This window comes from Saccopteryx bilineata, chromosome 10 (genome assembly GCF_036850765.1).
Source record: "Saccopteryx bilineata isolate mSacBil1 chromosome 10, mSacBil1_pri_phased_curated, whole genome shotgun sequence".
NCBI lineage: Eukaryota > Metazoa > Chordata > Mammalia > Chiroptera > Emballonuridae > Saccopteryx > Saccopteryx bilineata.
In genome coordinates, this window is record NC_089499.1 from 29,441,339 (window position 1) to 29,467,852 (window position 26,514).

A 26,514-nucleotide genomic window follows, 5' to 3' on the forward strand; every position below is an offset into this window, starting at 1 on the left:
ATGAATTGCTTGTATCTTTTGCCCACTTTCCTACTAAAACATTTTTTTTTTTTAGTACAGGTTCTTTATATTCTAGATACTTACTATTCTTTGTCTTTATTTACATGGGTTATAGCTCTCTTTCCTGTTATTGGTTTATAATTTCCTTGTAATATTTTGTTCTGGCTCTAGAGTTATGGTAATACTATTCTCATGTTTTCTGAAAAATACCTATTTTCTGAATTTGATATTACTTTTTCCTTAAATGTTCAACAGATTAGTGAAGCCATCTGTACCTTGAGTTCTTTGAGAAAAAAAGTTTTTCATTATGAATTTAGTCTATTTCATTGCAATGGGAGGTTTAGGTTTTATATTTCTTCTTTGGTTAGTTTTGCTAATTTGTCTAAGTGATAAAATGAGTTAGCATGATGATGTTTAAAATATTCCCTTATCCTTTTAGTATTTTGCATGTAAGAGCTCTAGTTATGTCCTCTTCCATTCCTGATATTGGTAACTTTGTGCTTTCTCCTTTTTCTTGATCAGTCTAGTTAGAAGATATTCAATATTTTAAAGAATTGGTTATTTCACTGATTTATCTTTTTGTTTATTTCCTACTTCACTGATTTGTACGCCTTCATATTCTTCTACTTTGGATTTAATTTGCTTTTTTTCGATCTTAATGTAAGCTGAATTAAGACCTGTCTTATTTGAATATGAATATTTTAATGCTATAATTTTTCCCTTAAGCACTGTAATAGCTGCACCCCACAAATGTCGATATGCTGTGGCTTCACTTTCATTAAAAGATATTTTCTAATTTTGCTTGTGACTTTTCATCATTTTTTCCTTTATGCTTCATTTTGGATAACTTCTATTGCCAAGTTTACTTATATTTTCTTCTGCTGCATCCAGTGAATTTCTCACCTCTGCAAACTATTTGGTTCTTTTTATATACAGGGGTGGGCAAAAGTAGGTTTATGGTTGTTATACAAATAATACAATAATAAATACAAAAAATAAACTTTCATGTACTCATACCTGGAAATGTAATTTTGCCCACCCTTGTATACTATTTTCTTCATTGTATTTGTGTCTTTTTTATATCCTTGAGCATACTTCTGTTTATAAATGCTGTTTTAATATCCTTGTCTAATTCCATTATCTTTCATATCTGGGTCAGTTTATTAGTAGTTTTTCTTTTAGTTATGTATTTCTCTCCTGCTTTGTATATCTTGTAATTTTTTATTGATGCACTGGGAATTTAATATTTTTATAAGTGTATTAATAGTCCTTTAAAGAGTTTTGAACTGTTTTGTTGGCCATCTAAGTTCCTTGGAAATCAGCTTGATCCTTTCTAGGCTTGGTTTTAGGCTTTCGGGACAGATCTAGGGTAGCTTTGCCTCTAGGGCGCCTTTAGCCCCAGCACTAAGATACAGCATCTGCGGACTGCACTGAATGGGCCATGTGTTTAACAAGGGCTGTCTACTCTGGCTGCAGGGCGCATAAATGAATCCCAGCACTGAGTCAGCTCCGAGCGTACCATTGCCTGTGACTATTCTGTACCACACAGCTCTTCTTTCCCTAGCTTCATAAAGTTGCACCCTACATACTGTATTCCCCCATGTATAAGATGCACCCTTTGCGAAAAATTTGGGATCTAAAAACTGGGTGCATCTTATACAGTGGTTGTAGATGGTTTTACTTGCCTTTCCCGCTTTTTCACGCTTAATTTTGCGCTCATTGTTGAAGACAGTGATTTGTCATCCAACACAGATGAGGACAAACTAATGGATGGGAGTTTTGATAGTGATGAGTTGTATGAATATTAGGATGAATAAAACTTGAGTTCTATGACTTTATGTCATATATTAGCCCCCCCAAAAAATTCAGGCCCCATCATTAAGGTGAGTCTCCTACATGGGGGAAACGGTATGTGCAGATCAGTATTCAACTAAGCCTCGAGGCCGACCCCTGAGCAGAACTCCGGAGCTCTTTCTCTACAGAAGTCCTTCTGCAATAAATACTCTGCTGCCAAATTCTAACTTCCTCAAAACTTCACTATCTTCTCTACCCAGTGGTGGTAGTCTCGATTTTTAACAATTAATAAGCATCTGTTTTCTTTCCGAGTATTGGTGTCTTCTCACATTAGGTGTCAAAATCTGATATTTGTTCTGTCTGCTGACTTTGGATTAGGATTTGTTTGCTCATGTTTCCTGATTTTTTTGAGCTCATACTACTTACAACAAAAATTTGATCATACTGAACAGCCAGTTCCCATTTCCCTAAAATAAAATCCAGTATATCAATATAGCCTATAACGGCACTATGCCATCTCATACTATTCCTCTTTGCTCTCTACCACTTCGCTCCTGTTGGGTTCTCCATCCTCTGATCCTCCGACTGCTCCAGGGACTTCTCAGCCTGTGCTGTATCTGCCTGCCTGCCTTCCTCCAAAATTTGCCTTAAATCAATGCGGATTCATGTTTCAGCACACAGATTAAAAGTCGTTTCCTCTGGGAGGCTTTCCCTAAGTGCCCCCTTAGCAGACTGTCCCTTCCTTTCTATAGTGTCAACGCTATACCAGTGGAAGCTCCAGAGTTTCCCTACAGACAGGACCCTGTGATGGTGACTATTTTGAGGTTGGGGAAGGGAACAAGGGAATGCTTAGGGAACTTCCTGAAGCTACACATGCTTGAAAAGTATCTATTTAAATTAACTTGTATGCCCTGGCCAGTTGGCTCAGTGGTAGAGCGTCGGCCTGGCGTGCAGAAGTCCTGGGTTTGATTCCTGGTCAGGGCACACAGGAGAAGCGCCCATCTGCTTCTCCACCCCTCCCCCTCCCCTTCCTCTCTGTCTCTCTCTTCCCCTCCCGCAGCCAAGGCTCCATTGGAGCAAAGATGGCCCGGGCGCTGGGGATGGCTCCTTGGCCTCTGCCCCAGGCGCTAGAGTGGCTCTGGTCGCAACAGAGCAACGCCCCGGAGGGGCAGAGCATCGCCCCCTGGTGGGCAGAGTGTCGCCCCTGGTGGGCATGCCGGGTGGATCCCGGTCGGGCGCTTGCGGGAGTCTGTCTGACTGTCTCTCCCCATTTCCGGCTTCAAAAAAATACAGGGGGGAAAAAAATAATTAATTAATTAATTAACTTGTATGTTGAAGAAGCCACCCTGAGTACCACCACTGTAAGCTCTACCTTCCACTGTGGCAATCTTGACAGTTGTCAATATTTATTCAATGTATGACCTCCCCATGCAAATGCGTACAATTTGGATCATTTTTTACCTAAACATACTCTAAGTCTCAGTAGCTCTTGTGAGCCTGTTGATACAGCCCAGGGTCCTAAGCAAGGTGTTTCATGGCTTTCTGCAACCTGATCCTCACAACACAACAACCTTCACCTACCCTCTCATCTCTGAATTCACAGATGTTACATTGTCACATGACTGACATTTCATTCCCAGTAACAGACTTAAGTCCTTAAAAATGCTGGCAACTCACATTTGTAAAATGTTCACAAATATATAGAAGGGCTAGAGCACACAGCTACAACTGGTGTGTTTGTGTGTTGAGGAGAGGAACAGCGCTCGCACACTAAACAGTCTGGGAAAAAAGATTTGAATTAGAGTTTGATCACACACTTATGATGAACCAAGTGTGTACTCCAACTCTGAAACAGCCCACAGCAACCAAACCCAAGGACTTCCTTATAGCCCTGTGCCAATTCTGTGGTTGGACAGGCTATTGCACAGAAAGGCAGACCTCCGTTCTTGGGCATTTTAAAGCATAAATTAGATGTCCAACTATCAGAAAGTGGGAGGTTAACAGAGAGCAAAGAACAGAGCCAATGAATTTTAGGAAGAGTCCAAGAACCAGTAAACTTGTGTGCCAAGAAGTGCACATATGTGAACACGTGCATTATTTCTAGAAGATCAAACAAGTTCTCCAGTGGATTACTCTTAAAGAACTTTAAACCTAGATAAACTAAAACTGACAACCTTTGGTTTAGCTCAGAAAATCACACATAACTTATTCATGTTTCTCATTTTTTTAATCTAACGGCCAAGGTTATACTGGACTTCCCAATTACAAAGCAAGCCAGAGAGTTCACTTGTTTTCCTTGCTTCTCTCTGCTTTATGGAAATTATACTACTTTTTAAGAAACCCAAAGAAAATCTCCAGCTTTGTCATCGTGAAACAGCTTCCTTTTTCCATGACGTAAGTATACACAAAATACAGTAGAGGACTTTCCACGAGGCCTGCGTGTTCTCCCCTCCTCAGCATCTTCTGTTTCCTTTACTGAAGCTCTCCCTCCAGTGTACCTGGCCACCTGCTTGCTTTCTGTTTCTCTTTAAGTTCATTCTTCACCTCTTCCCCTGTGACATTACTAACACTACTTTTGCCCTGCTGATATCCATCGTAACTTATACGAATAGCCTCGACGCACCCAAAGGAGAAGGTCAATAAATCACACTAACCACCACAAACCTTAGGACTCAAGCAGAGACAATGACTTCAGTCCTTGCCACCTCTTTCTCTGTCTCCAACCACCACCCTCAACACAGTCTCCCCTCTTTTCTGCCAGGAAAAAAAGCGAATAGTCAAGAAATGTAAACATATGTTTCAAGATGCTGGAAAAAAAAAATAGCCAACTTAATTACTACCTCTTGCAGTCATTATGACTTGATATTCCAAAGTAGCTGCCCTCTTTTCTTTGGGGTCTTTGCTGAAAGGAGAATGCTAGTTAGGGGCAGAGCAAAACAGCTCAGCACAATAGGGGAAAGACCAATGGCTGCCACCAGTGAGCCTTCCTTGTGCGGCTCTTAGACTCTTAAACACTGAGCGTTGGTCTGAAATGTGTCAGTTTAAAGTGGATGACATAATATTAACTTATTCATAGCACAACTCAGTCCAATCCTATTTCTGCTTCTTATGTTTAATAATTTATATAAGTTTTACTTCCAGATAATGGGAAAACCTCAAAGTCTTTCTACTATTTTCTTCTAATGACTACAACCAGTTTTTAATGATGTGTTGAATAACAGAAAACATTACAGAAATTTTTGACTATGGCTATGAGGGGTGGGGAGAGAGGGAAATTTACCTCCATTATTCCCAATGGTTACTTTCGTGTAGAAAAACATCCATCACCCCCTGGCTCCCCTCTGCCCCTCATTCACTCCCCCTCTGGGCGGACCTTCCTAATTGGTGACCCAGAGAAAGGAAGGGCACTGGATTGTTCTGTCCGTCCCTCACGTGCCTCTTCCGAGTTGGCTGCCTTGAGACAGCACGGTGGCTCCTGGCCATGCACTGGGCTCAATGATAAAGGCCGTGCCCTTAGAGGGGGAAGCGAGCAGTGGGGCTGGCGACAGTCTGTGTCTACCCAGAAAATAACAAACTTCCACAGGACGTCCAGCTCGACAGGTGCTTCGGCAGAGCCAGCACAAAGCACTAAAACTAGTCCAAGATACTTGATCCAAACAGTATTATCACTCTTCATTAGAAATCTAGATGCCATTCAAGCTGGTTTCTTATACTTTGAAAAAGTTGAGGCATTTTTTTCACTGTGAGTATTCTGAATATCTTACATTCTATGGCTCACTATTAGAAACCCCATTTTCCGCCCATATATAAGCCATAGTCTCCAACATCCATTTTATTATTAAGAAAGATATTTTGGGCCCTGGCCGGTTGGCTCAGCGGTAGAGCGTCGGCCTGGCGTGCGGGGGACCCTGGTTCGATTCCTGGCCAGGGCACATAGGAGAGCCGCCCATTTGCTTCTCCACCCCCCTCCTTCCTCTCTGTCTCTCTCTTCCCCTCCCGCAGCCAGGGCTCCATTGGAGCAAAGATGGCCCAGGCGCTGGGGATGGCTCCTTGGCCTCTGCCCCAGGCGCTGGAGTGGCTCTGGTTGCGGCAGAGCGACGCCCCGGAAGGGCAGAGCATCGCCCTCTGGTGGGCAGAGCGTCGCCCCTGGTGGGCGTGCCGGGTGGATCCCGGTCGGGCGCATGCAGGAGTCTGTCTGACTGTCTCTCCCCGTTTCCAGCTTCAGAAAAAAAAAAAAAAAAAAAGATATTTTGAAGGGGCATTTGAGATCTTGCTCCTAGCATATGTCATCAGTTTGGCTCAAATAAACTCTTAATGAAACTTCAGGCAAGAAGATATTTTGGCAACCATATATGCCTTCTGCTCTTGACTTCTCCGTTCAGAATTCAGAAGGGAAGAGGGGTGATCTTTGGTGGGCCCTCTCCCACCTCAACAGGATATATAGCATTATTTTCCTATAGTCAGCATTTTGAATAACATTAGGAGGTCATATGGGCCTGTCCAGGCAGTGGCACAGTGGATAGAGTGTTGGCTTGGGACCCTGAGGTCACTGGCTTAAACGCAGGTTCACCAGCTTGAGTGCAAGATCGCCAGCTTGAGCGTGGAATCATAGACAGGATCCCATGTTCGCTGGCTTAAGCCCAAGGTCGCTGGCTGGGCTGGAACCCCCCCCCCCCCCCCCCCCGTTAAAGCACATATGAGAAGTAATTAATGAACAACTAAAGTGATGTTTCTCATTTCTCTCCCTTCCTGTCTCTCTCACTCTCTGTCTCGCTTTAAAAAAAAACAAAAATCAATCTGCTAGATAGAAGAAAACAGACCACAAGATTTCAGAGCTTTTTAAAATATAATTTAAAACTATTTTGTACCAGTACAATATATTAATTTTACAAATGTAAAATTTTATCAGCTGTTAAAGCATCTGCAAAATCCACACATCCTACTTCAGCTTTATTGCACAAGATCTATAAGAAAATATTAATTTTTAAATTAGAAAACATAAAAATGCTTTCAATATAGAAGAGACAATCTGATTTTAAAGACAATACTCTATAAGAATGTCTACTCAGAAAATAACAAACTTTCACAGGATACCAAGCTGGACAGATGCTTCGGCAGAGCCAGTACAAAGCACTGTTTAAAACCAGTCCAAGATACTTAATCCAAACAGTATCATCATTCTTCATTAGAAATCTAGATGCCACTCAAGGTGGTTTCTTCTGCTTAAAAAAGTTGAGGCATTTTTCATTGTGAGCGTTCTGAATATCCCTTACATATTAAAAACAATACTTCCAACTTAATAGCCATTTGCAAGATTTTTTCCCTTCATGCAGATTATCTCTGGCAACTGTTTTTAGTGACTAATTTAATGGTCATCTTAATTCCTGTATGCTGATAGAAAACATCAAGTTAAATACCCTTTTAAAACCTAGTTCTTTACAAAAATCAGTTTATAAATTCATGTCACAAAAATTAGTGTTGAGACCACTGAGGTGGCCTTCAGTTGTTTTACATTAGTTGGCCCTCCCAGAGTTGGATGGCAGTTGTCCCACTGATTTATGTAGTGTGAATCAGGAACTAAATCCAAGCACAAGGCCGGAATCCCAAGGCAGGTTAATAAGGTTGTATGATGGATTTTAGTGGGAGTACGCTGGGTCTATACACCAATGTAAGGGTTGAAATACTGACAGCAAATCTTGGTGGCAACTTAATTCACCTTAGACAATGAATATACACAATCTGAAGATGCAGAAAGGAAAAATGTCCATATGCACATGTTCGGCAGGGTATTGTGTTTTACAGAAAAGGAAAAAAAATCCTCATTTATTAGAACAAGAATTCATATTTGATATATATATAGATAGATTATACCTCGTTTCCTATTAAAAGCACGTTGATTCAATTTCAAGTGTTTTCAAATTTATGTCTTTGTGGCCCAGGAAATTGCCTTTTGGAACTTATGGCCTGCATAAGCAAAGTCCAATATAATATTACACATTTGTGTAGAGAAAAATAATTATTAAAATAGTGGTTATGCACTCACAAGTTTGTTGTAAGTAGAGAAAATTATCAAAAAACCCAGATGCTTATAAAAAAAGTTTGCATTATTTAGAAGTTTTTTCCTTAGGAATCAAAGCAGTTGCTTCTCTGGCACTGCATTTTTCAGAACTGCTCAAAGCACCTCATCTAGATGAGTGTTTTTCAAAAATATATATATAAAGTCTCCAATGAGACTTCAAACATCACATATTTCACCTTTTTCGGGCTTTTTCTCATGTATCCCTTCCTTAAAATCCTTCAGAAAAAAATAAAAATAAACTCTCACATTCCATTAGAAAAAAATGGAAACATTCACGGTCTGAAATTTTCTGACTTCCCCCAAATCTTGGTACTATGTGCAATTTAATTTCCTCACAGATAGGTTTGCGGAAACCCCTGATCACCTATTATTGAATGAATATTCAGCTAATGGACATGCCATAGAAAATTTACTTTCATAGTAGTAAATAGATTAAAATCTATGTCATAAAATAAAAATGTTCTATGACTTCGATTTAAATACATATCTGAAAAACTAAGAGGAGGTTTTTGTTTGTTTTTCAAAAGTGCTAATTATTACATTTTAAGTATCTTCAACATATTAGGTCCAATTCTTTGTAAAACTAAGCCACCTTACTTTAGGCACACTGCTTGACGAGTTTCTAAGAAGCAGGGGGTGGGGATCATTTGTCAATTAATCCAGCTTCCTTAATTTTACTGAAGAAGAACTTCTCCAGGATATTGGCACATTTGTAGTATTCACTCTCGGGGGGGTTGTACTCTTTGCAGTTGGTAAAGACTCGCTGTAAGTCTGCCATGAATAATTTCTTAGACACGTAGTACCTATTCTTGAGGCGTTCACTCATGGTTTTCAGATCTGCATAGGAAAAAAAAATGTATTAGCCATCTGCGATTCCTTCTGAATACTAGCTGACAAAAGTGAGATGGGAAACAAAATCTAGGTGCTCAATTTGATTACATTCTTACCATCGCAATGCCTTCTTTAAAAGAAATTCATGGCCCTGGCCGGTTGGCTCGGTAGTAGAGCTTCAGCCTGGCGTGCAGGAGTCCCAGGTTCGATTCCCAGCCAGGGCACACAGGAGAAGCATCCATCTGCTTCTTCACCCCTCCCCCTCTCCTTCCTCTCCTGCAGCCAAGGCTCCATTGGAGCAAAGTTGGCCCAGGCGCTGAGGATGGCTCCATGGCCTCTGCCTCAGGCGCAAGAATGGCCCTGGTTGCAACAGAGCAACGCCCCAGATGGGCAGAGCATCGCCCCCTGGTGGGCATGCTGGGTGGATCCCAGTCAGGCACATGCAGGAGTCTATCTGACTGCTTCCCCGTTTCCAACTTCAGAAGAAAAAAAAATTACAAAAAAAAAAAATTCATATGATCAGGGAAAACAGTTTCTAAATCTGTATTCTTTCTTTTGTGAGGGTTTCCTGTATAAAACCAGAGCATTTTAACACTGAAGGGACCATTATTAGTCATCTGGCCTAATCCCTTATTTAGCACAAGAAGCTAAGTAGATTAGCAGTGATAAGTAGATGAACTGAGTACTGTTAGTTATTCATTCAGATTTATACAGAAGAGGTTTTATCTGCATGGAATAAAACAGGTGGAACATTTGTACTGAATCATTTTATTCCTTCAAACGGTGAGACTGAGTTTGTTTCACTAAAGTCATAGCTGTTTTGCTGTGGTAGAGACAGAACGAAAATAGAGAAACTGATTATAAGTATATCTGCAAATACACCAGTGACCTTGCAGGTAAAATGGTTCAAGTAAATTTAGCTTCATGCTCCCTAAATGACATAAGACTGACAAACTTTGCTTAATAATCTATTTTCTAAATCAAATAAGCCTTGAGAGACTAATGTAAAAAGAATGTATTTTCCCAATGTATCTACATGCTTTAAACTGGATTATTTTTATAAATAAACAAAGTGCTTCATTTAAACTTATAAAAATACAATGGGGCTTCTTGGCTCCTCAGTCTCAGGACAGATTTAAAGAACTCCATGCACATTCAAAGACGCTAACACCTGCTTATTAACACTGTCTGCTTTTAATATTGTCTGCTTATAGGTCCCTAATTGTTTCTAAGTCTAGTTCTACAATTAAAAATTATATTAACTGTGCATGGAAGATAAGTCAAAATCACTAAAGAAATGCTTCTGAATATTGATAACCCAAGTTCTCATTACACTATCAAATGTTCTAGAGGGAATGAAAGTTATAACCAAATACATTGGGATTGTTATTTAATATGATAAATAAAACTTATGTGCAACATCCCCAAACTGGGAGAAATTAATACGCCTCAAAATCCTAAATCTACCACAAAGAAAAAATGGAAATATCACTTTTGCTTATTTCCTTTAACTAAAGCCTATATTGGTTTAGAGTTATATCATCACATTGGTGAGTTCAACTTGCAATTTTCTTTCTTCTCTAACTGAAATGTCCTCTTATTTAACAAAGAAAGAATTAAACTGTGCCTCTGTAGGTAAAATTAAATGTTTGCCTTCCTTCCACCTAACTACCTCCCACTTAAGATATACTGCCAGATATCTTTTATTTGTTTTTATTTTATTATTTTTTTTGACAGACATAGAGTCAGAGAGAAGGATAGATAGGGACAGACGGGAAAGAGATGAGAAGCATCAATTTTTTTTCGTTGCGACACCTTAGTTGTTCATTGATTGCTTTCTCACATGTGCCTTGACCATGGGCCTTCAGCAGACCGAGTAACCCCTTGCTCAAGCCAGTGACCTTGGGTCCAAGCTGGTGAGCTTTGCTCAAACCAGATGAGCCTGCACTCAAGCTGGCGACCTCAGGGTCCTGAACCTGGGTCCTCTGCATCCCAGTCCGACGCTCTATCCACTGCGCCACCACCTGGTCAGGCCAGATATGAGCTTTTAGAAGAGAAGGCTAACCAAAAAAATAAAAGGGGAAAAAAGCAATAAAACTAATCAAAAAGGCCCTGGCCGGTTGGCTCAGTGGTAGAGCATCGGCCTAGCGTGCGGAGGACCTGGGTTCGATTCCCAGCCAGGGCACATAGAAGAAGCGCCCATTTGCTTCTCCACCCCTCCGCCGCACCTTCCTCTCTGTCTCTCTCTTCCCCTCCCACAGCCAAGGCTCCATTGGAGCAAAAGATGGCCCGGGCACTGGGGATGGCTCTGTGGCCTCTGCCCCAGGCGCTAGAGTGGCTCTGGTCGCAACATGGCGACACCCAGGAGGGTCGCAACATGGCGACGCCCAGGATGGGCAGAGCATCGCCCCCTGGTGGGCAGAGCGTCGCCCCCTGGTGGGCGTGCCGGGTGGATCCTGGTCGGGCGCATGCGGGAGTCTGTCTGACTGTCTCTCCCTGTTTCCAGCTTCAGAAAAATGAAAAAAAAAAAAAAAAAAAACTAATCAAAAAAGTTTATCTGAAAGCTCTTCAAATTATTTTCTGGAAGGGAGAGGGTAAGAAGAGATGGGGAGAGCCTAAAAAATAACGGAAACAAAACAAGACTCATAGAAGTGTTTGGGCCTTTCTGGACAATGACAACCAATTCTGCGTACTTCCTGTCCGTATCTCCTTTCTATTCTAAAGTGGCAGATAGAATCCTTCTTCTTCTAGCCTTTTTAGATTCTTTCAGTTGACCGAATAGCGTAAGTTAAAAAAGAAGGTGCTTAAACATCAGTAATACTAAATAAAGAGACTTCATTAATTATTCTATTTTCATTCTCCCCCCAACCAACTTGGGAATTCTGGATAAATCAGAAAATCCTGTCTAGAAATCCATGTTTGGTAAGAAATGCTTGGGCCAGACTATCCTGACAATGTTACCTACATAAAACAGATTGGAGCTCATTCATATGAGGAAAAAAAAGAGTTTTTTAGGACACAGGGAAGAGAGAAGAAATAGTTTTGGAAAGAGCCAAAATAGTAACGAGGAAAAGTTAAAATTATTGACTCGTTGGTTGTGTCCTTAAAAACATGACCAAGCCCTGGCCGGTTGGCTCAGCGGTAGAGCGTCGGCCTAGCGTGCAGAGGACCCGGGTTCGATTCCCGGCCAGGGCACATAGGAGAAGCGCCCATTTGCTTCTCCACCCCTCCGCCGCGCTTTCCTCTCTGTCTCTCTCTTCCCCTCCCGCAGCCAAGGCTCCATTGGAGCAAAGATGGCCCGGGCGCTGGGCATGGCTCTGTGGCCTCTGCCTCAGGCGCTAGAGTGGCTCTGGTCGCAATATGGCGACGCCCAGGATGGGCAGAGCATCGCCCCCTGGGGGGCAGAGCACCGCCCCTGGTGGGCGTGCCGGGTGGATCCCGGTCGGGCGCATGCGGGAGTCTGTCTGTCTGTCTCTCCCTGTTTCCAGCTTCAGAAAAATGAAAAGAAAAAAAAAAAAAAAAAAAAACATGACCAGCTTAGGAAGTAAGACAACCTATTTTGCTCAGCTCCTAAAGGCATCCTGATAAAATTAGTATAGCTCCACTAAAGAGCACCATGCGCTGTTTTCATTGACTTTGTCCAGCACACACCTTAGCCCACCACCAGTCTTACTCAGTGTAGTCCATTTTACCCTCACGAGGATTCAGCTACACACACGAGTGGTAATGAGCAGGAGAGGGTCACATCCTTCTCAGACTAGAGCCAGGGGTCTCAAACTCAACTCAGCATGTGGGCCACAGAGCAAGATCACAGCGGTTCGGCGGGCCGCACTAGGTCTACAAAAGGCAACTGTTACGCAACACTTTTCAGTGTCACAAAACGACCAGAAACTGTAGTTCGTGGATTAGTCTGCGGGCCGCAAAAAATTGTTCGGCGGGCCGCATGCGGCCCGTGGGCCCCGAGTTTCTAGACCAAGCAAAAACTTGCAGAGAGCGGTCTGTGAGCAGACTATGACAGACAGGCCTACTAGACCTGCCACTGCAGGTCTTCCCAGTGCACGTGGATGGACTCAAAGAAAATTATTCTCTCCAAACGCATACAACCACCCCTGAGGGTTTCACAAAGGAAGCTGAGATGGTCCAGGAGATGAGGGTGCAAAGGTCAGTCAAGTTTTGAAATGTAAATAAAGGGTTTTAACATATTTCTTTTCATCATGGGAAATATTAATTCCCAAATCACTTCCATTCCGAACTCTAAAGTCTATAGACTCGGTCCACCCTCACTTTGGTTTTCATGTGCTCGAATACAGAAGCAAGACAGAAAGAGAGACAAGAGAAAGAGAAGCATACGGATGTCTGTCTGCTTTACGGAGTACAGATGACTTAAATCATTACTCCGCCTACATAAAATGTCCACATACAATGAATGCCACACAAAACATCTACAAATAACTGTTATCAGGGACCTAACAGTCCTTTTAATTCTTCCCTTCCCATTTTACTCCTTTCTTAGCACCAGGAATAACTGACAGGTAGAAAAGGGAGAGAAGACACAGGCTTTCTCCAAAAACAAAAACAAAAAACAAATGGCCACACACCGATTGAAAACATTTCCGCTAATTGTCTGTTATCTAAATTGGTTTAATTTGGAGATTCTCAATTCATTCAATTAATCACTCGTTTGAGCGTGGTGCAGCCACAGCAGCACATTCCACAAATCTACATTTCTAGTGGTGGCTTTCGTTTGCTTGGTTTTGGATGTGGGACAAAGTTTAAAATAGAGGTATAAGAAGTGACATTAATCCCTGGCTGGTTGGCTCAGTGGTAGAGTGTTGGCCCGACGTGTGGAAGTCCCGGGTTTGATTCCCAGTCAAGGCACACAGGAGAAGCGCCTATCTGCTTCTCCACCCCTCCCCCCTCTTCTTTCTCTCTATCTCTCTCTTTCCCTCCCACAGCCAAAGCTCCATTGGAGCAAAGTTGGCCCGGGCGCTGAGGATGGCTCCATGGCCTCCACCTCAGGTGTTAGAATGGCTCCAGCTGCAACGGAACAACGCCCCAGATGGGCAGAGCATTGCCCCCTGGTGGGCATGCCGGGTGGATCCCAGTCGGGCGCATGTGTGAGTCTGTCTGACTGCGCCCCGCTTCTAACTTCAGAAAAATACAAAAAAAAAAAAAGGAGTAACATTAATAGTCAAGAAGAGCATGAAAAATCAAGAACTGTATTAAGTAGGATTTCTCCCTTTGAAATTCTAGCAGTCAAGCAGCTTCATCTAATTTCTTTTGTACTGTCTTCAAAAATCCTCAGAGAAACTTGGGATATATCAAAAGGACAACCTGATGTTGATCCATCTGCAACCCAGCAGGCGGAATATCAGCGAGGTGATAACCAGCCAATCGGCTGCCAGATCTAGTGCTGTAGGCAGACTGGGCCCGCCTGGGCTTTCTGCCTCTAGTGTTGGCCTGTGGGCTGGCAGACAGCTACAGAATGTCTCTCATGAACAGAGCCACCCACTTCCCCTTTGTCATTCTGCTCTGACATCACTGCCCTCCCCGGGCCGTGGGATCCCACCACCCATCGTACACACCCCACCCGACTGCAGAAGAGTCCAGTTAACCTCAGTAACCCTTTGTCCCCCGCCCCCCACCATCCAGAGAGTTTTAAATCTATACTTAGAAAATGTTACTGGCATTACCCATGGGGAACCTTATAACTTCATAGTATCCCGGAGCTTCTGTTCTCTTCACAGGTTCCATGAAGGGCCAAGCGCTCTGGTGGCTCTTGGGTAAAGAAAAGAAAGTAAGGTATCTGATATGGAAATGCCACGTGGGAATTCATTTCAAAATATTTTCAGGAGGTCAGTGGAAAGGCAAGCCCACCTTGACCTGCTGCAGGATGCTCTTGAGCGTGCTGTAAAGCTGGTCAGAGTCTTTGGGCTCTTTACTTGAAAGAAAAAGAGTGAACAACAAGGAATGACGATTAGTTCTTTCGACGGCTGATTCCTAGTCACCTCATTTTTACAAAAACAAACAAACAAACAACCAAACACTAAAACTGAATTCATTCCTGAATTTTTTATGAAAACTGAGACCCAGTAAGCGTTGCACTGGTGATTACAATGTGCCCACTTGCTCTAAATTGCGGGGAGGGGAGAAATCACTTCCTTTAACATCCTCTCCCCCATCGCACTTACCTCTTCTCTTTTGCGCTCTGTTTCCAGCCCGTCTCTCCTATATGTCAACAAAATTAAACACTGAATGAGAACTACTTTTGGTCAAGAGAATAACAGTTAACACTTAGCAAAAATGCAACAAAAGTATAGCCATGCCTCAGTAAGCCTATTCCTGGGAAAAGACTGGAATTAACTGGGGTTAATTACCTCCTTATATGGCTAACAATACAAAATATTTCCAAGACTGACAACACTGCTCTATATGTTCATGTTTTTTTCAGAGAAGGAACTCCGACCTTGCAAAGGAAAGCATAAAAATAAAAATGTCCAGTACTGTGGGCATGTGTATATCTTAAACTCAGTCACTTTTTTTTTTTTTTTGCCAAATCACCATGTGAAAGAGTTAAGGTGTTATTTTATGTTAGAACAAACTCTATCCTAGTTTCTATTTTATTTGGCGAAGACCCTGCTTGTAAGGCCAGACGGTCAGACGGAAAACACAGTCTGGAGTCCAGTAGACCTGGATTTGACTCCTTGTTTTCTCCCTAACTTACCCTAGATAAGCTGTTTCCCCCCCTCCCCCTTTGTCTCTCAGTTCATTGATCTATAAAACAGAACTCTAAGAATATGTCATCCCATAGAAGCCTGCCTGGGACAAACATTCAGTGGGATGGTAGCTGTGACGCCACTAACTGGGATAATATGGGGAGGTAAAATCCCTGGGTCTCGCAGTGAAAGCGAGATACCCTACAGAGTAGCTTTTGGAAGGAAGAAACATCTATGAAACATAACATGAAAAAACAAATACTGTCTTGGGTTTTTCGGGAGAATTTTAAGCTTTTTGGTTTTGTTTTGCTTTATAAATCTTCAGTATACCAGAAGACCCTGGACCTGAACCAAAAGAAAGTGCCGATATTTGATAGCTTTACGATCTATACCAAAAGAGCTGTTGTGTACGTTTTAACTCAACACAACTCACTGCTAACATACTCGCAGGTAAGACTCCTCCGGAAAACTGTTGTAAGCCGGGGAACTGGAAACAAACTATGTGGTTTCCAGTCATCCTTTCTCGAATTTGGGGGAAAGTAATTTCCCCGAGCACAGGTCTATGCGGGCCGCGACCAGGAGGGCACCGAGGCATAGTGAGAGCGGCAAGGTGCTTGGAGGAGGTGAGGAATGGCTGCCTCTCAGTCTGACCGTCGCTGGCCCACAGGCCATGGAAGGTTAAAGGACTTAATCAGTCTGCCACTGAATTGCCCCGTTTCTGCAAGTAGAATTCCCCTCCTCTGACACATATGGGTAGTGCCCAGCACTGTGCAGGCTCTCAATAAGCGAGGGCCATCAATAACTACAACCAAGGGTCGGCTAAGCTCTCGAGGGTTTGTTTGCAAATGAAAAGTAGAGAAAGGATATCAAAGGAAAGCACTTGTGGCCTTAAACAACGAGAAATAACACCGATGGAGAAAGGCAGGGCAACAGAGCTTTTTAAAGTACCGCACTGTTAACAGCGTCCAACACATCTGACGGCGTCGCCAAAACAGTTTGCTTTTAAAAGAAGATCCATATATATACGTACTAATTCCAGGAATGCTCTCTATTGGAATCTGTCGAACTCCATCTTTAAAACATGAGAGTCCAGGGTAGACTTTTCGAATCTGGGCTTGCTTTCTTTCTATCAGCTTTTTGATGATCTGTAAAGCACAGGGGGGAAGAAAAGGTGTTCGGTGACAGACGTCTGCGGCTACTGTGTAAGTTAGCCCACCAGGTGCTGTTCCCCTAACAAAATAAAGTCTTTAGGAAACACAAAGGGAGAAAGGGATGAATTCTCTTTAACAGGGAAGTCATGAAAACGTTCTATATTACACCATACCCACTGAGTGTCATTCACACAACTGTCTGCGGGTACTGGTCCCCACTGTCCGAAAAGACAATACTGAGAGCACACTCTAACCCGAGCGCCCACCCTCCTCTTTAGCATAAGAGCCAGTTATCCTGCCCTGAGTGTCCAATGGGCATCTGCCAGCGCTACCGTCAGGCAGCTGCGCACCTGAACCCAGACAGGCCTCAGAACCTCTTCACGCCCCAGGACCAGGAACTGCTCTCTTCAGACTGAAAAGCAGGAAGCAGAGGCCTCAGAAAGTCCCCAAAGCCTGAGAAGAGGACCCTACTCTTCAAAGTTTTCAAGGTGTGAGCCCTGACCGAGGCTGTCAGTGTGAAGGCAGGCAGCCCTCCGGCGCTGTCTGTTAAGGCTTCACAACCACGCTGTGATTTCAGAAGGGTTTCCTTTAGAGCAGGGGTCCCCAAACTACGGCCCCGCGGGCCACATGCGGCCCCCTGAGGCCATTTATCCGGCCCCCACCACACTTCCGGAAGGGGCACCTGTTTCATTGGTGGTCAGTGAGAGGAGCATAGTTCCCATTGAAATACTGGCCAGTTGGTTGATTTAAATTTACTTGTTCTTTATTTTAAATGTTACATTTGTTCCCGTTTTGGTTTTTTACTTTAAAATAAGATATGTGCAGTGTGCATAGGGATTTGTTCAGTTTTTTTTTTATAGTCCGGCCCTCCAATGGTCTGAGGGACAGTGAACTGGCCCCCTGTGTAAAAAGTTTGGGGACCCCTGCTTTAGAGGATCATTCCTAAGGTACTGAGGTAGTCATTTCCAAAATACAAAAAGAAAGAAAAACCACCAAAAAAATCACCATTCTGAAATTAACCATGTCCTAAGTGAATTTTGGAAAAGAATTCACTTAACAAAGAATTCACAAAACAGTAGCAGTCATTAACTGGATTCACAAAAGGAAACAAAAAACTTTGTTTCTTAACTGCTTGGTTTCAGACTGATCATTGGTAAATGCTGCAGCACGAATTGATAATCAAACCATTAATCAAAGAACTCCATAAAATAATGAGGCTAGTAAAAGTACATTCGTGTCCATCTGGTTCAGTGCTGTCCAACAGAAATATAATGCAAACCACCTGGGTAAATTAAAACTTTCCAGTAGCCACATTCTAAAAAGTAAAAATAGGCCCTGGCCGGTTGGCTCAGTGGTAGAGCATCGGCCTGGCGTGCAGGAGTCCCGGGTTCGATTCCTGGCCAGGGCACACAGGAGAAGCGCCCATCTGCTTCTCCACCCCTCCCCCTCTCCTTCCTCTCTGTCTCTCTCTTCCCTCCTGCAGCCGAGGCTCCATTGGAGCAGAGTTGGCCCCGACACTGAGGATGGCTCTGTGGCCTCTGCCTCAGGCGCTAGAGTGGCTCTGGTCGCAACAGAGCGAGCGGCGCCCCAGATGGGCAGAGCATCGCCCCCTGGTGGGCATGCCAGGTGGATCCCAGTCGGGCGCATGCGGGAGTCTGTCTGACTGCCTCCCCGTTTCCAGCTTCGGAAAAATACAAAAAAAAAAAAAAGTAAAAATAGGTGAAATTGATTTTTATTTAATTCAATATATACAAAATATTATCATTGTAGAATATAATCAACAGAAAAAAATTATACTATTTTACATTCTTCTATTCATGCTAGGTCTTCAAAATCAGAGAGGAGAGGACGTCACACTTGCAGCACAGGTCAGTTTGGACCAGCCACACTTCAAGTACTCAGTCGCCACGTGCGGCTGGTGGCTGCCACTCCGGGCAGCACGGGTCTGGATGGATGCTCTCCATTTATTTAGAAGTACGTACAAGTTTTTTCTTAAAACAACTTCCAATGGCACTCTCTTAAATGAATGCCTTTGGAAAATATAATTCCGAAGATAATTTGAAAAGTTTTTTCTCTCTTTCCTGAGGGACTATCCGATGAGCTGACCTACGAGGTGGCCTCCATAGTCCTCATGCAGCACCTTGAAGGTGGTGGGCTTCTGCTGGGTGACGCACAATGGGCATGAGGGCTTCCTAATCTCTCCGTGCCTCCCACGGTCACTCTGGAGAAAGGAGATGTCTGACTTCTGTTCTAGCCTCTTCACCTCCCTAGAAAATGTCTTTCCTTTCCACCATGTCACTTTGTCTCCTCAAATCCATCTCTCATTCCATTGCTGGGCTTTTCATTTTCCCACACAGAAAATATAGGGAGACGCCTCCATCTTTAATGTGTCACCAAGTCTTAAGATGTCCTTTTACCAAACAATTTTACTCCTTTGCCTCACCCGGACTCTGGCTCCTCCAAAGCCAGTCCCTTGCCGTCTCACGTGTGGATTAAGATTGTAGAATTATCCCCCCCCCCAGCCTGTACACACGCAAACACACACACACACACACGCACACGCACAGCCAATTCTGCCAGCTCACAGCCTATTCACACCTTCTCAAACAGTGGCTTTCATTATCCACCCGCCCGTGTGGCCCTGGTCACTCACGCGTCCAGGAATCTAGCTGGATTCTGAGTCTATGCTCATGCTGATTCCACTGCCGGGCTGCCCAGTTCAAAACACGCCTCTCACAGAGGCATCTCAGAGGACACTCGGCCCCCTCCGGGGCCCACCACTCCCTTGGAGTCCACACTCACAAAGCAGCACTCGTCCGCTCTGCACCACCTGTCCAACTGGACTAGGTCTCTCTCTGTTTCCACTTGCCACGACAGTTTATTCTGATCCTTAGGCTTTTCAGACCTAGGAGAGTCCTCTATATATTATATTTACAGTGTGTTTGCTACCACCATTAGTCCCTGCCTTCCTCGGGAAGGATTTCAAAGTTGGAATAAAAGCTACTTGTAAAAAGCATTTGAATTCAGTGATAGAAGGTGCTATGTGAATCCAAATATTTTATGACAGGGACTTCAGATCTCTTCGAAAAGAACTAGGTTAACAGCTCCAGGTGCATCAGCCGCTCCGTGGTGTGTGTTAGAGAAGGCCGGCGGCAAAGAAGGGGGTGAGGAGAGAAGGAAAAAAGATCCAAGAAAGGAGAAAGGGAAAGGGGGAAGGGGCTTCGTCTTCTAAAAAGTTGACTGTTTTTGTTGGCTCTGTGCTTGTGGCGTTCTTTCCCCCTTCGTGGAGGAAAAGCCAGCAGACCTGGACCGTGTGACATCTGCAGGCCCCGCAGGAAGATGCTGCTCTGGGCGTAAACCACGGAGGTGAACTGGGCTGCGGGGAGGAGCAGTGGGAACGCACAGCTGACGGTGCCCTGATGGCTTCGGTTGGCCAGCAGCCTCTGAGGCTGAACAATAAGCTGCTGAATTCAGACCTGCTCATTAAGCCTCAGAGAGAACAATGAAGAAAGCTAGCCCTTCAGAGGGACACAGAGGAGCCCGCTGCGCGCTTTTATTAACTCTCCAAGTACCCTATTTAGAATTCTCCCTCAGGCTGACATTTGGACCAAAAAACAACAAAGTTTTATTTTCTAACTAAAAAAGTAACCTTGTGCTCACTTCCCCCGAAGAAGCATAGGAACAAATCTGAGCCACTTGTAAGTAAAAGGAAAATACTTACTGAGCACCTACTATGTACCAGACACTATGTAAGTTTTGTCTGTTACATTGGGAGATGTCTGACACATAACTAAGAACTGAGATTAAGGGAGAATAATTTAGAGAAGAAAATAAGGAGGTAAGTCTGGGAAGGATGCCTGGGACCAGAATGTAAAAGCCCTTGAAGGTGAAGATGACTCATCATATTTTACAAGGTTTGGTTTTTTAATACCAATTTAACCAGTGTTGACCCTCTCAGGAATGTTGACCTATAGGAGACAAATCAAGGATATCTTCAAAGAAGAAATCTAGACACACCATAGCAGACAGAGATTATGACACACAGTAAACCCATATACACAAAGCCCAGTGACACACAACTCATCCCAACTAAGAGTGGCCTGTGCTGAGGAACAGGAGTCAGTCACACACTTACCTCCTTCTGCTTCTTAATGATGACAGAAAACTCTGTGTATGGGATCTGCGGATTTAGCTCACATCCCATTAAAGTGGCCCCTTCATAATCCTTGATGTAGCCAACATATTTGGTTTTAGGTATTTTAATTTCTTTGGAGAAACCCTGAAAAGCAAATAAATTCATTTTTTTCCCTTCTTTTCCAAGTGAGAGGAGGGGAGATAAAGAGACAGACTCCTACATGTGCCCCAACCCAACAACCCCCAGTTGAGGCCATCCTCAGTGCCCAGGGCCGATGCACTTGAACCAATCGAGCCATGGCTGTGGGATAGGTCACTTCTCCTGTGTACCCTGACCAGAAATTTAACCCCAGACATCCACACACTGGGCCAATGCTCTACCACTGAGCTAACCAGACAGGGCCAAATAAAATCATTCATATGGGCACTGTGCGTCAAATATTTATTGAGTGCTAACTATGCGCTAGGTACTGTGCTAGGCACCCAGATACTCTTCTTTCAAGTTCTCGTCATATGATTACGGGAAGGCAGAGCATGAATTTCTTCCATGAAGTTCAAAAACATCAAAAATCATGCAAACAGAAAGCAAGACAATGTAAAAAACATAATCCTAGCAAAACACAATAATATTTTAAGGTTTTTTTTTTTAAAAAACAAAAATGGCTATTAAGTAAAATAAAGGTTTAATTTTGCATTAAATTGCAAATCCTCACAATGTGGGGAAGGGGGCCTTCAGGATTCTCAAAAAATCAGTAACTAGCATGGACCTAGAGTCTGAAAGAAATATCCAAAATATACAGCTATGAAAACCATGATGCTGAGAAAATGAGACCCCGACTTTACAGGAAAAAACTTCCGGACCATCACAATGTGTGGTTGTTTCACTGACATTAATGCTTTGCGACATATTCATTTACATACGTTAAGCTGTAATATCATAGGGCCACAGGATATCTATTCATATATTTATAATATAAACATAATTTTCCTTACAGTGCCTATTTCAGTTTTTCGCAGAAAATTACTTGGGCTCCAGAACTATCACTAGCAGTTTCCTGCCTCCTTTTCAGCAGAAACTTATTTTCCAAGCAATTATTGCCATCGCCTTCAAAAAGGACTTCAGGCAAGACATTTAAGAACGCTGGCTGACATTTCAGGCTTTGTGAGGTACTCACAGCCTAGGAAAGCGAACTCGCGAGCCGCCAGTGAGACAGCCCCACTGAGTTTTGTCAGGTGAGTTCGATTATACAAGCCACAAGCATATCCCAAAGAATGAGAAAAAAATACACAGCAGATTAATTAACTGACATGGAAAGATGGAAAACTTTCCAAGCAGAGAAAAACCTATAATTAAAAAAAAAAGTTAATAGACTTTTTATAATAAAATCTTTAAAATTCTGTACATTAAAAGAAAAGCCATAAACAATGCTGAAATCTGATGAACAGGAATAAATCTTAAAAATAAAAGAATAAGGCCCTGGCCGGTTGGGTCAGTGGTAGTATTGGCCTGGTGTGTGGATATCCTGGGTTCGATTCCCAGTCAGGGCACACAGGAGAAGCACCCATCTGCTCTCCACCCTTCCCCTTCTCTTTCCTCTCTATCTCTCTCTTCCCCTCCTGCAGCCAAGGCTCCACTGGAGCAAAGTTGGCCTAGATGCTGAGGATGGCTCCATGGCCTCTGCCTCAGGTGTTAGAATGGCTCCGTTACAACAGAGCAATGCCCCAGATGGGCAGAACATCACTCCCTAGTGGGCATGCTGGGTGGATCCCAGTCAAGTGTATGTGGGAGTGTCTCTCTGCCTCCCCACTTCTCACTTCAGAAAAATACAAAAAAATTTTAAAAATAAAATAATAATATCTTTAAATACAAAGTTTTCATAAATCAATGAAAAAATAAATATTTTAATAGAAAAAAGACAAAATACAATAAATTGGCAATTCAAAAAAAAATTCATACAAAGGGTCAATGAACAAGGAAAAACAAGTCAAACTTCACAGTGATCAAATAAATGCAAATATATACTATCTGTTACCTAGGAAAGGGGTAAAGTGCTACATACTTTTCAATCATAAACTAATCTCCTGAGCCCCCTTATATATTGCTGACAAGAATAAAAATTATTACAATATTTGGCAATGCATGACAAAGCCTTAAATATGTCTGAAAGCAATTCTACTTCTAGACAACTAGTCGAAGCAAATTACCATAGATGAGGGTAACACACACACATACACATGTACACTGACATACCAAAAATACCTACATGGCCCCAAAATGTGGTATTGGCTTAATAATTTTCTTCTTATACAACAAAATTTCAGAGAACTATTAAAAGTCATAAAAAAAAAAATCAGAATACATTAAGCAAGTGAGCCTATTTTTATATATACATACACACATACACTCACACACACACAGAAAAAAAAAACGTATCAAAACATTAACAATTAACATTACATTTCTCTAGGTGGTAGATTTACAAGCGATTTTTCCTTTCCTCTTTGTGTTTTACTACATGTTCCAAAATTTCTACAATAACGATGTATCACTTTTGTACTCAGATTAAGTCAAGTATGTACAGGAATTATAAAGCATTGTTAATATTAAGATGCAGCCACAGAACGATCCTTAAAAAGCCAAGCTGAGCACTTCTGATAAGAGAGGACGAGACGAGACGGCAGCCAGGGCCCAGCCTGCTGCGTGTGCAGAAGCAGGAGCTTTGCCTGAGCAGGAGAACGTCCTCCCTGCGGAAAAGCGAGGCTTCCCCAGGCCGAGTCTACTTCTCTCAGACACGGAGACCCTGACTCACCTGGCACTGGGAGCTTCTCCTTAGCCTGGGGATACTATAATTTAGAATGGCAGGAGGCAATATTATACGGGGTAGGGGGGGTGTCCTTGGGTTACGACAGTCTCAACATCTGTTTTGAGTTTACGATGCTCACTCCCATAAAAACTTAAAAAAAATTGAGGCCCTGGCCGGTTGGCTCAGCGGTAGAGAGTCGGCCTGGCGTGTGGGGGACCCAGGTTCGATTCCCGGCCAGGGCACATAGGAGAAGCGCCCATTTGCTTCTCCACCCCCCGCCCTCCTTCCTCTCTGTCTCTCTCTTCCCCTCCCGCAGCCAAGGCTCCATTGGAGCAAAGATGGCCCGGGCACTGGGGATGGCTCCTTGGCCTCTGCCCCAGGTGCTAGAGTGGCTCTGGTCACGGCAGAGCTACCCCCCGGAGGGGCAGAGCGTAGCCCCTGGTGGGCGTGCCGGGTGGATCCCGGTCGGGCACATGAGGGAGTCTGTCTGACTGTCTCTCCCTGTTTCCAGCTTCAGAAAAACACAAAAAAAATAAAAATTAAAATTAAAATTAAAAAACCTTAAAAAAATTGAGACAGCCCTGGCCGGTTGGCTCAGCGGTAGAGCATCGGCCTAGCGTGCGGAGGACCCGGGTTCGATTTCCGGCCAGGGCACACAGGAGAAGCGCCCATTTGCTTCTCCATCCCTCTGCCGTGCCTTCCTCTCTGTCTCTCTCTTCCCCTCCCGCAGCCAAGGCTCCATTGGAGCAAAGATGGCCCGGGCGCTGGGGATGGCTCTGTGGCCTCTGCCTCAGGAGCTAGAGTGGCTCTGGTCGCAACATGGTGACGCCCAGGATGGGCAGAGCATTGCCCCCTGGTGGGCAGAGCGTCGCCCCATGGTGGGCATGCCAGGTGGATCCCGGTCGGGCGCATGCGGGAGTCTGTCTGACTGTCTCTCCCTGTTTCCAGCTTCAGAAAAAAAAAAAAAAAAAAAAAATGGAAAAAAAAAATTGAGACATGAGTGTTTCAGCTTACGCTGTTAAGCATCGTACTTACGGACCACGTGGGTGAACTAGTATGGTCGCACAGTGGAAGAATGTGGCGTATGAGTGAGAGAGTTGGTGTCCCCAGATGCATGCTTACCTACGCCATTTTGGACTGTTAAAAGCATAATTGTTCTGTTTGAGTTAGGCTAGAGTGTGTTTTGACTTACACCACAATTCGGGTTATGTCACTGTCGTAGGAACAGAACCGTGTCATAACCCGAGGACCCTTTGTGCTTCATTAACTAATAGATGACATTCATTCACTCAACAAATATTTATCTAGTACTTACTATATAGCTGGTCACACAGCCTCTAATCCAGTCTGAAGCTTACTTCTATCTTAAGGCTTACAGAACAAATGTCCATCCTTCTTATAAGTAGAAAACTGTTTGTGTGGGGTGGGGGTGGGGGTGGGTATTTGAATGAAGGCTATCCGAGCGCATATTTTAAAAAGAAATAACAAAGCAGTGTTGCACAGTAAAAAAAAAAAAACAACTCACCTGTTTCTTGAAATATCCAATTGCATATTCATCTGCATATGTGAGGAAGTTCAGGATGTCATGTTTTATATGAAATTCTTTCAAATGATTCATCAGGTGTGTTCCATAGCCCTATGTGGGAGTTAGTATATAGACAAATATATTAGATTCTGAAGGGAAAAAAAGGTCTAACAAATTCATTGAGAACTGTTGTCAAGTTTAGGAAGTGGTACTTTGGTATATTTTACCAATATAATACTAACACCCTTTCTTGCATTTCCAAACTTTGAAATGAGCTACAAAACCAAAATGTTCAAAATCCCTGAACTGAGATACAATCATTATTTAGAAATACAAGTTTCTGTTTCTTTGAGAATTAACACAAAAAGGCTACACGCTGCTAGTTCAATCCTCAAGATTACTTGCTGAATAGTGATAAAGAAGTTTCTGGAGTAAATGTGGATTATGAACTTGTTATCTTCAAAGTACTGGAGAACCAGAGAGGAAAGGAGCAGCATCGGTGGAAGTGCATCTCTACTGGACTGTTAGCTAATCAAGCATCTCCTGTACACTGCACATCAGCGTCCACCGTACCATCACATGCATAGGATTCCCACCGGGTCTTATCCGACCTTTCCGAACAAGGTCTGAGAAGCCCAGAATAGCCGAGTGAGCCGGAAGACATTAGGAAGTCACTAAAGTGAGTGAACGATGTTGAATAGATTAATGATTGAAATATGAAAAACAAAATGCAACTACCAGGTTTTGCAGTGATGTAGAAAGCTTAGAGAAATCAATGCACTCAAAGGGATTGTTTTAGAACCTTATATAAAGAGATGAAAGTAAATCCAAGCATCCGGTTACAAGTATCGTCACATAAATATTTTAGAATGTGATGACACACTTTTCTAAGGAACTCTAATGTGCTTGCAAGGTTCGATTTATGGGTAAGATCTCATGAAATAGTACCTCAAGAGGAGAAGGATGTTTGGAAGTCATTTGGTCTAATTCTCTATCTTATGTGAGGCTAGAAGCCTCCCTCTTCCAGAAATTATTCTTCTGTTGATGCTATCCAAGGACATTTTAGCTTTTCTCAAACGTATCACAATACGGACACACTGTGAGTCTGAATAAAACTCGAACAAAAGAATAAACGAAATAACTCTCTCTTTGAAGAGAAGACAGTTAAATGAGGAATATAAATATATAAAGCCATAGAGTATAAAGCTGCACTGTTCAATATGGTGGCCACTAGCCACAAGTGGTTTTTGAGCAGCTAAAATGTGACTAGCCCAAATTAAGATGTTTTGGAGTGTAAAATACATATCAGGGAAAAAAAAATCTTATTTAATAACAATTGATACTTATGTTGAAATGGCAATATTTTGGACATAACAGGTTAAATACAAAATATACAAATTGAATTCCACCTGTTTTTTTATTGTTCTTTGGGGGTTTTTTTATTGCATGTGTGCAAGAAAGAGAGAAAGAGACAGACAGG

The 26,514-nt window shown here is 43.0% G+C and overlaps 1 protein-coding gene across 1 annotated transcript in view; it reads right to left on the minus strand.

The window, feature by feature from the left end:
• Positions 1–6,727: 6,727 nt before the first annotated feature.
• KAT2B (lysine acetyltransferase 2B) overlaps positions 6,728–26,514 on the minus strand; it is a 125,235-nt gene continuing 105,448 nt past the window's right edge. Inside the window, exons 12-18 of the mRNA XM_066245525.1 lie at positions 25,035–25,145; positions 20,707–20,850; positions 16,451–16,565; positions 14,896–14,932; positions 14,582–14,645; positions 14,398–14,482; positions 6,728–8,710 (exon numbers count right to left, since the gene is read on the minus strand). Of these exons, the coding sequence (XP_066101622.1) occupies positions 8,517–8,710; positions 14,398–14,482; positions 14,582–14,645; positions 14,896–14,932; positions 16,451–16,565; positions 20,707–20,850; positions 25,035–25,145 (750 nt within the window). The 3' untranslated portion in view covers positions 6,728–8,516. The remainder of the gene's footprint in view (positions 8,711–14,397; positions 14,483–14,581; positions 14,646–14,895; positions 14,933–16,450; positions 16,566–20,706; positions 20,851–25,034; positions 25,146–26,514) is intronic.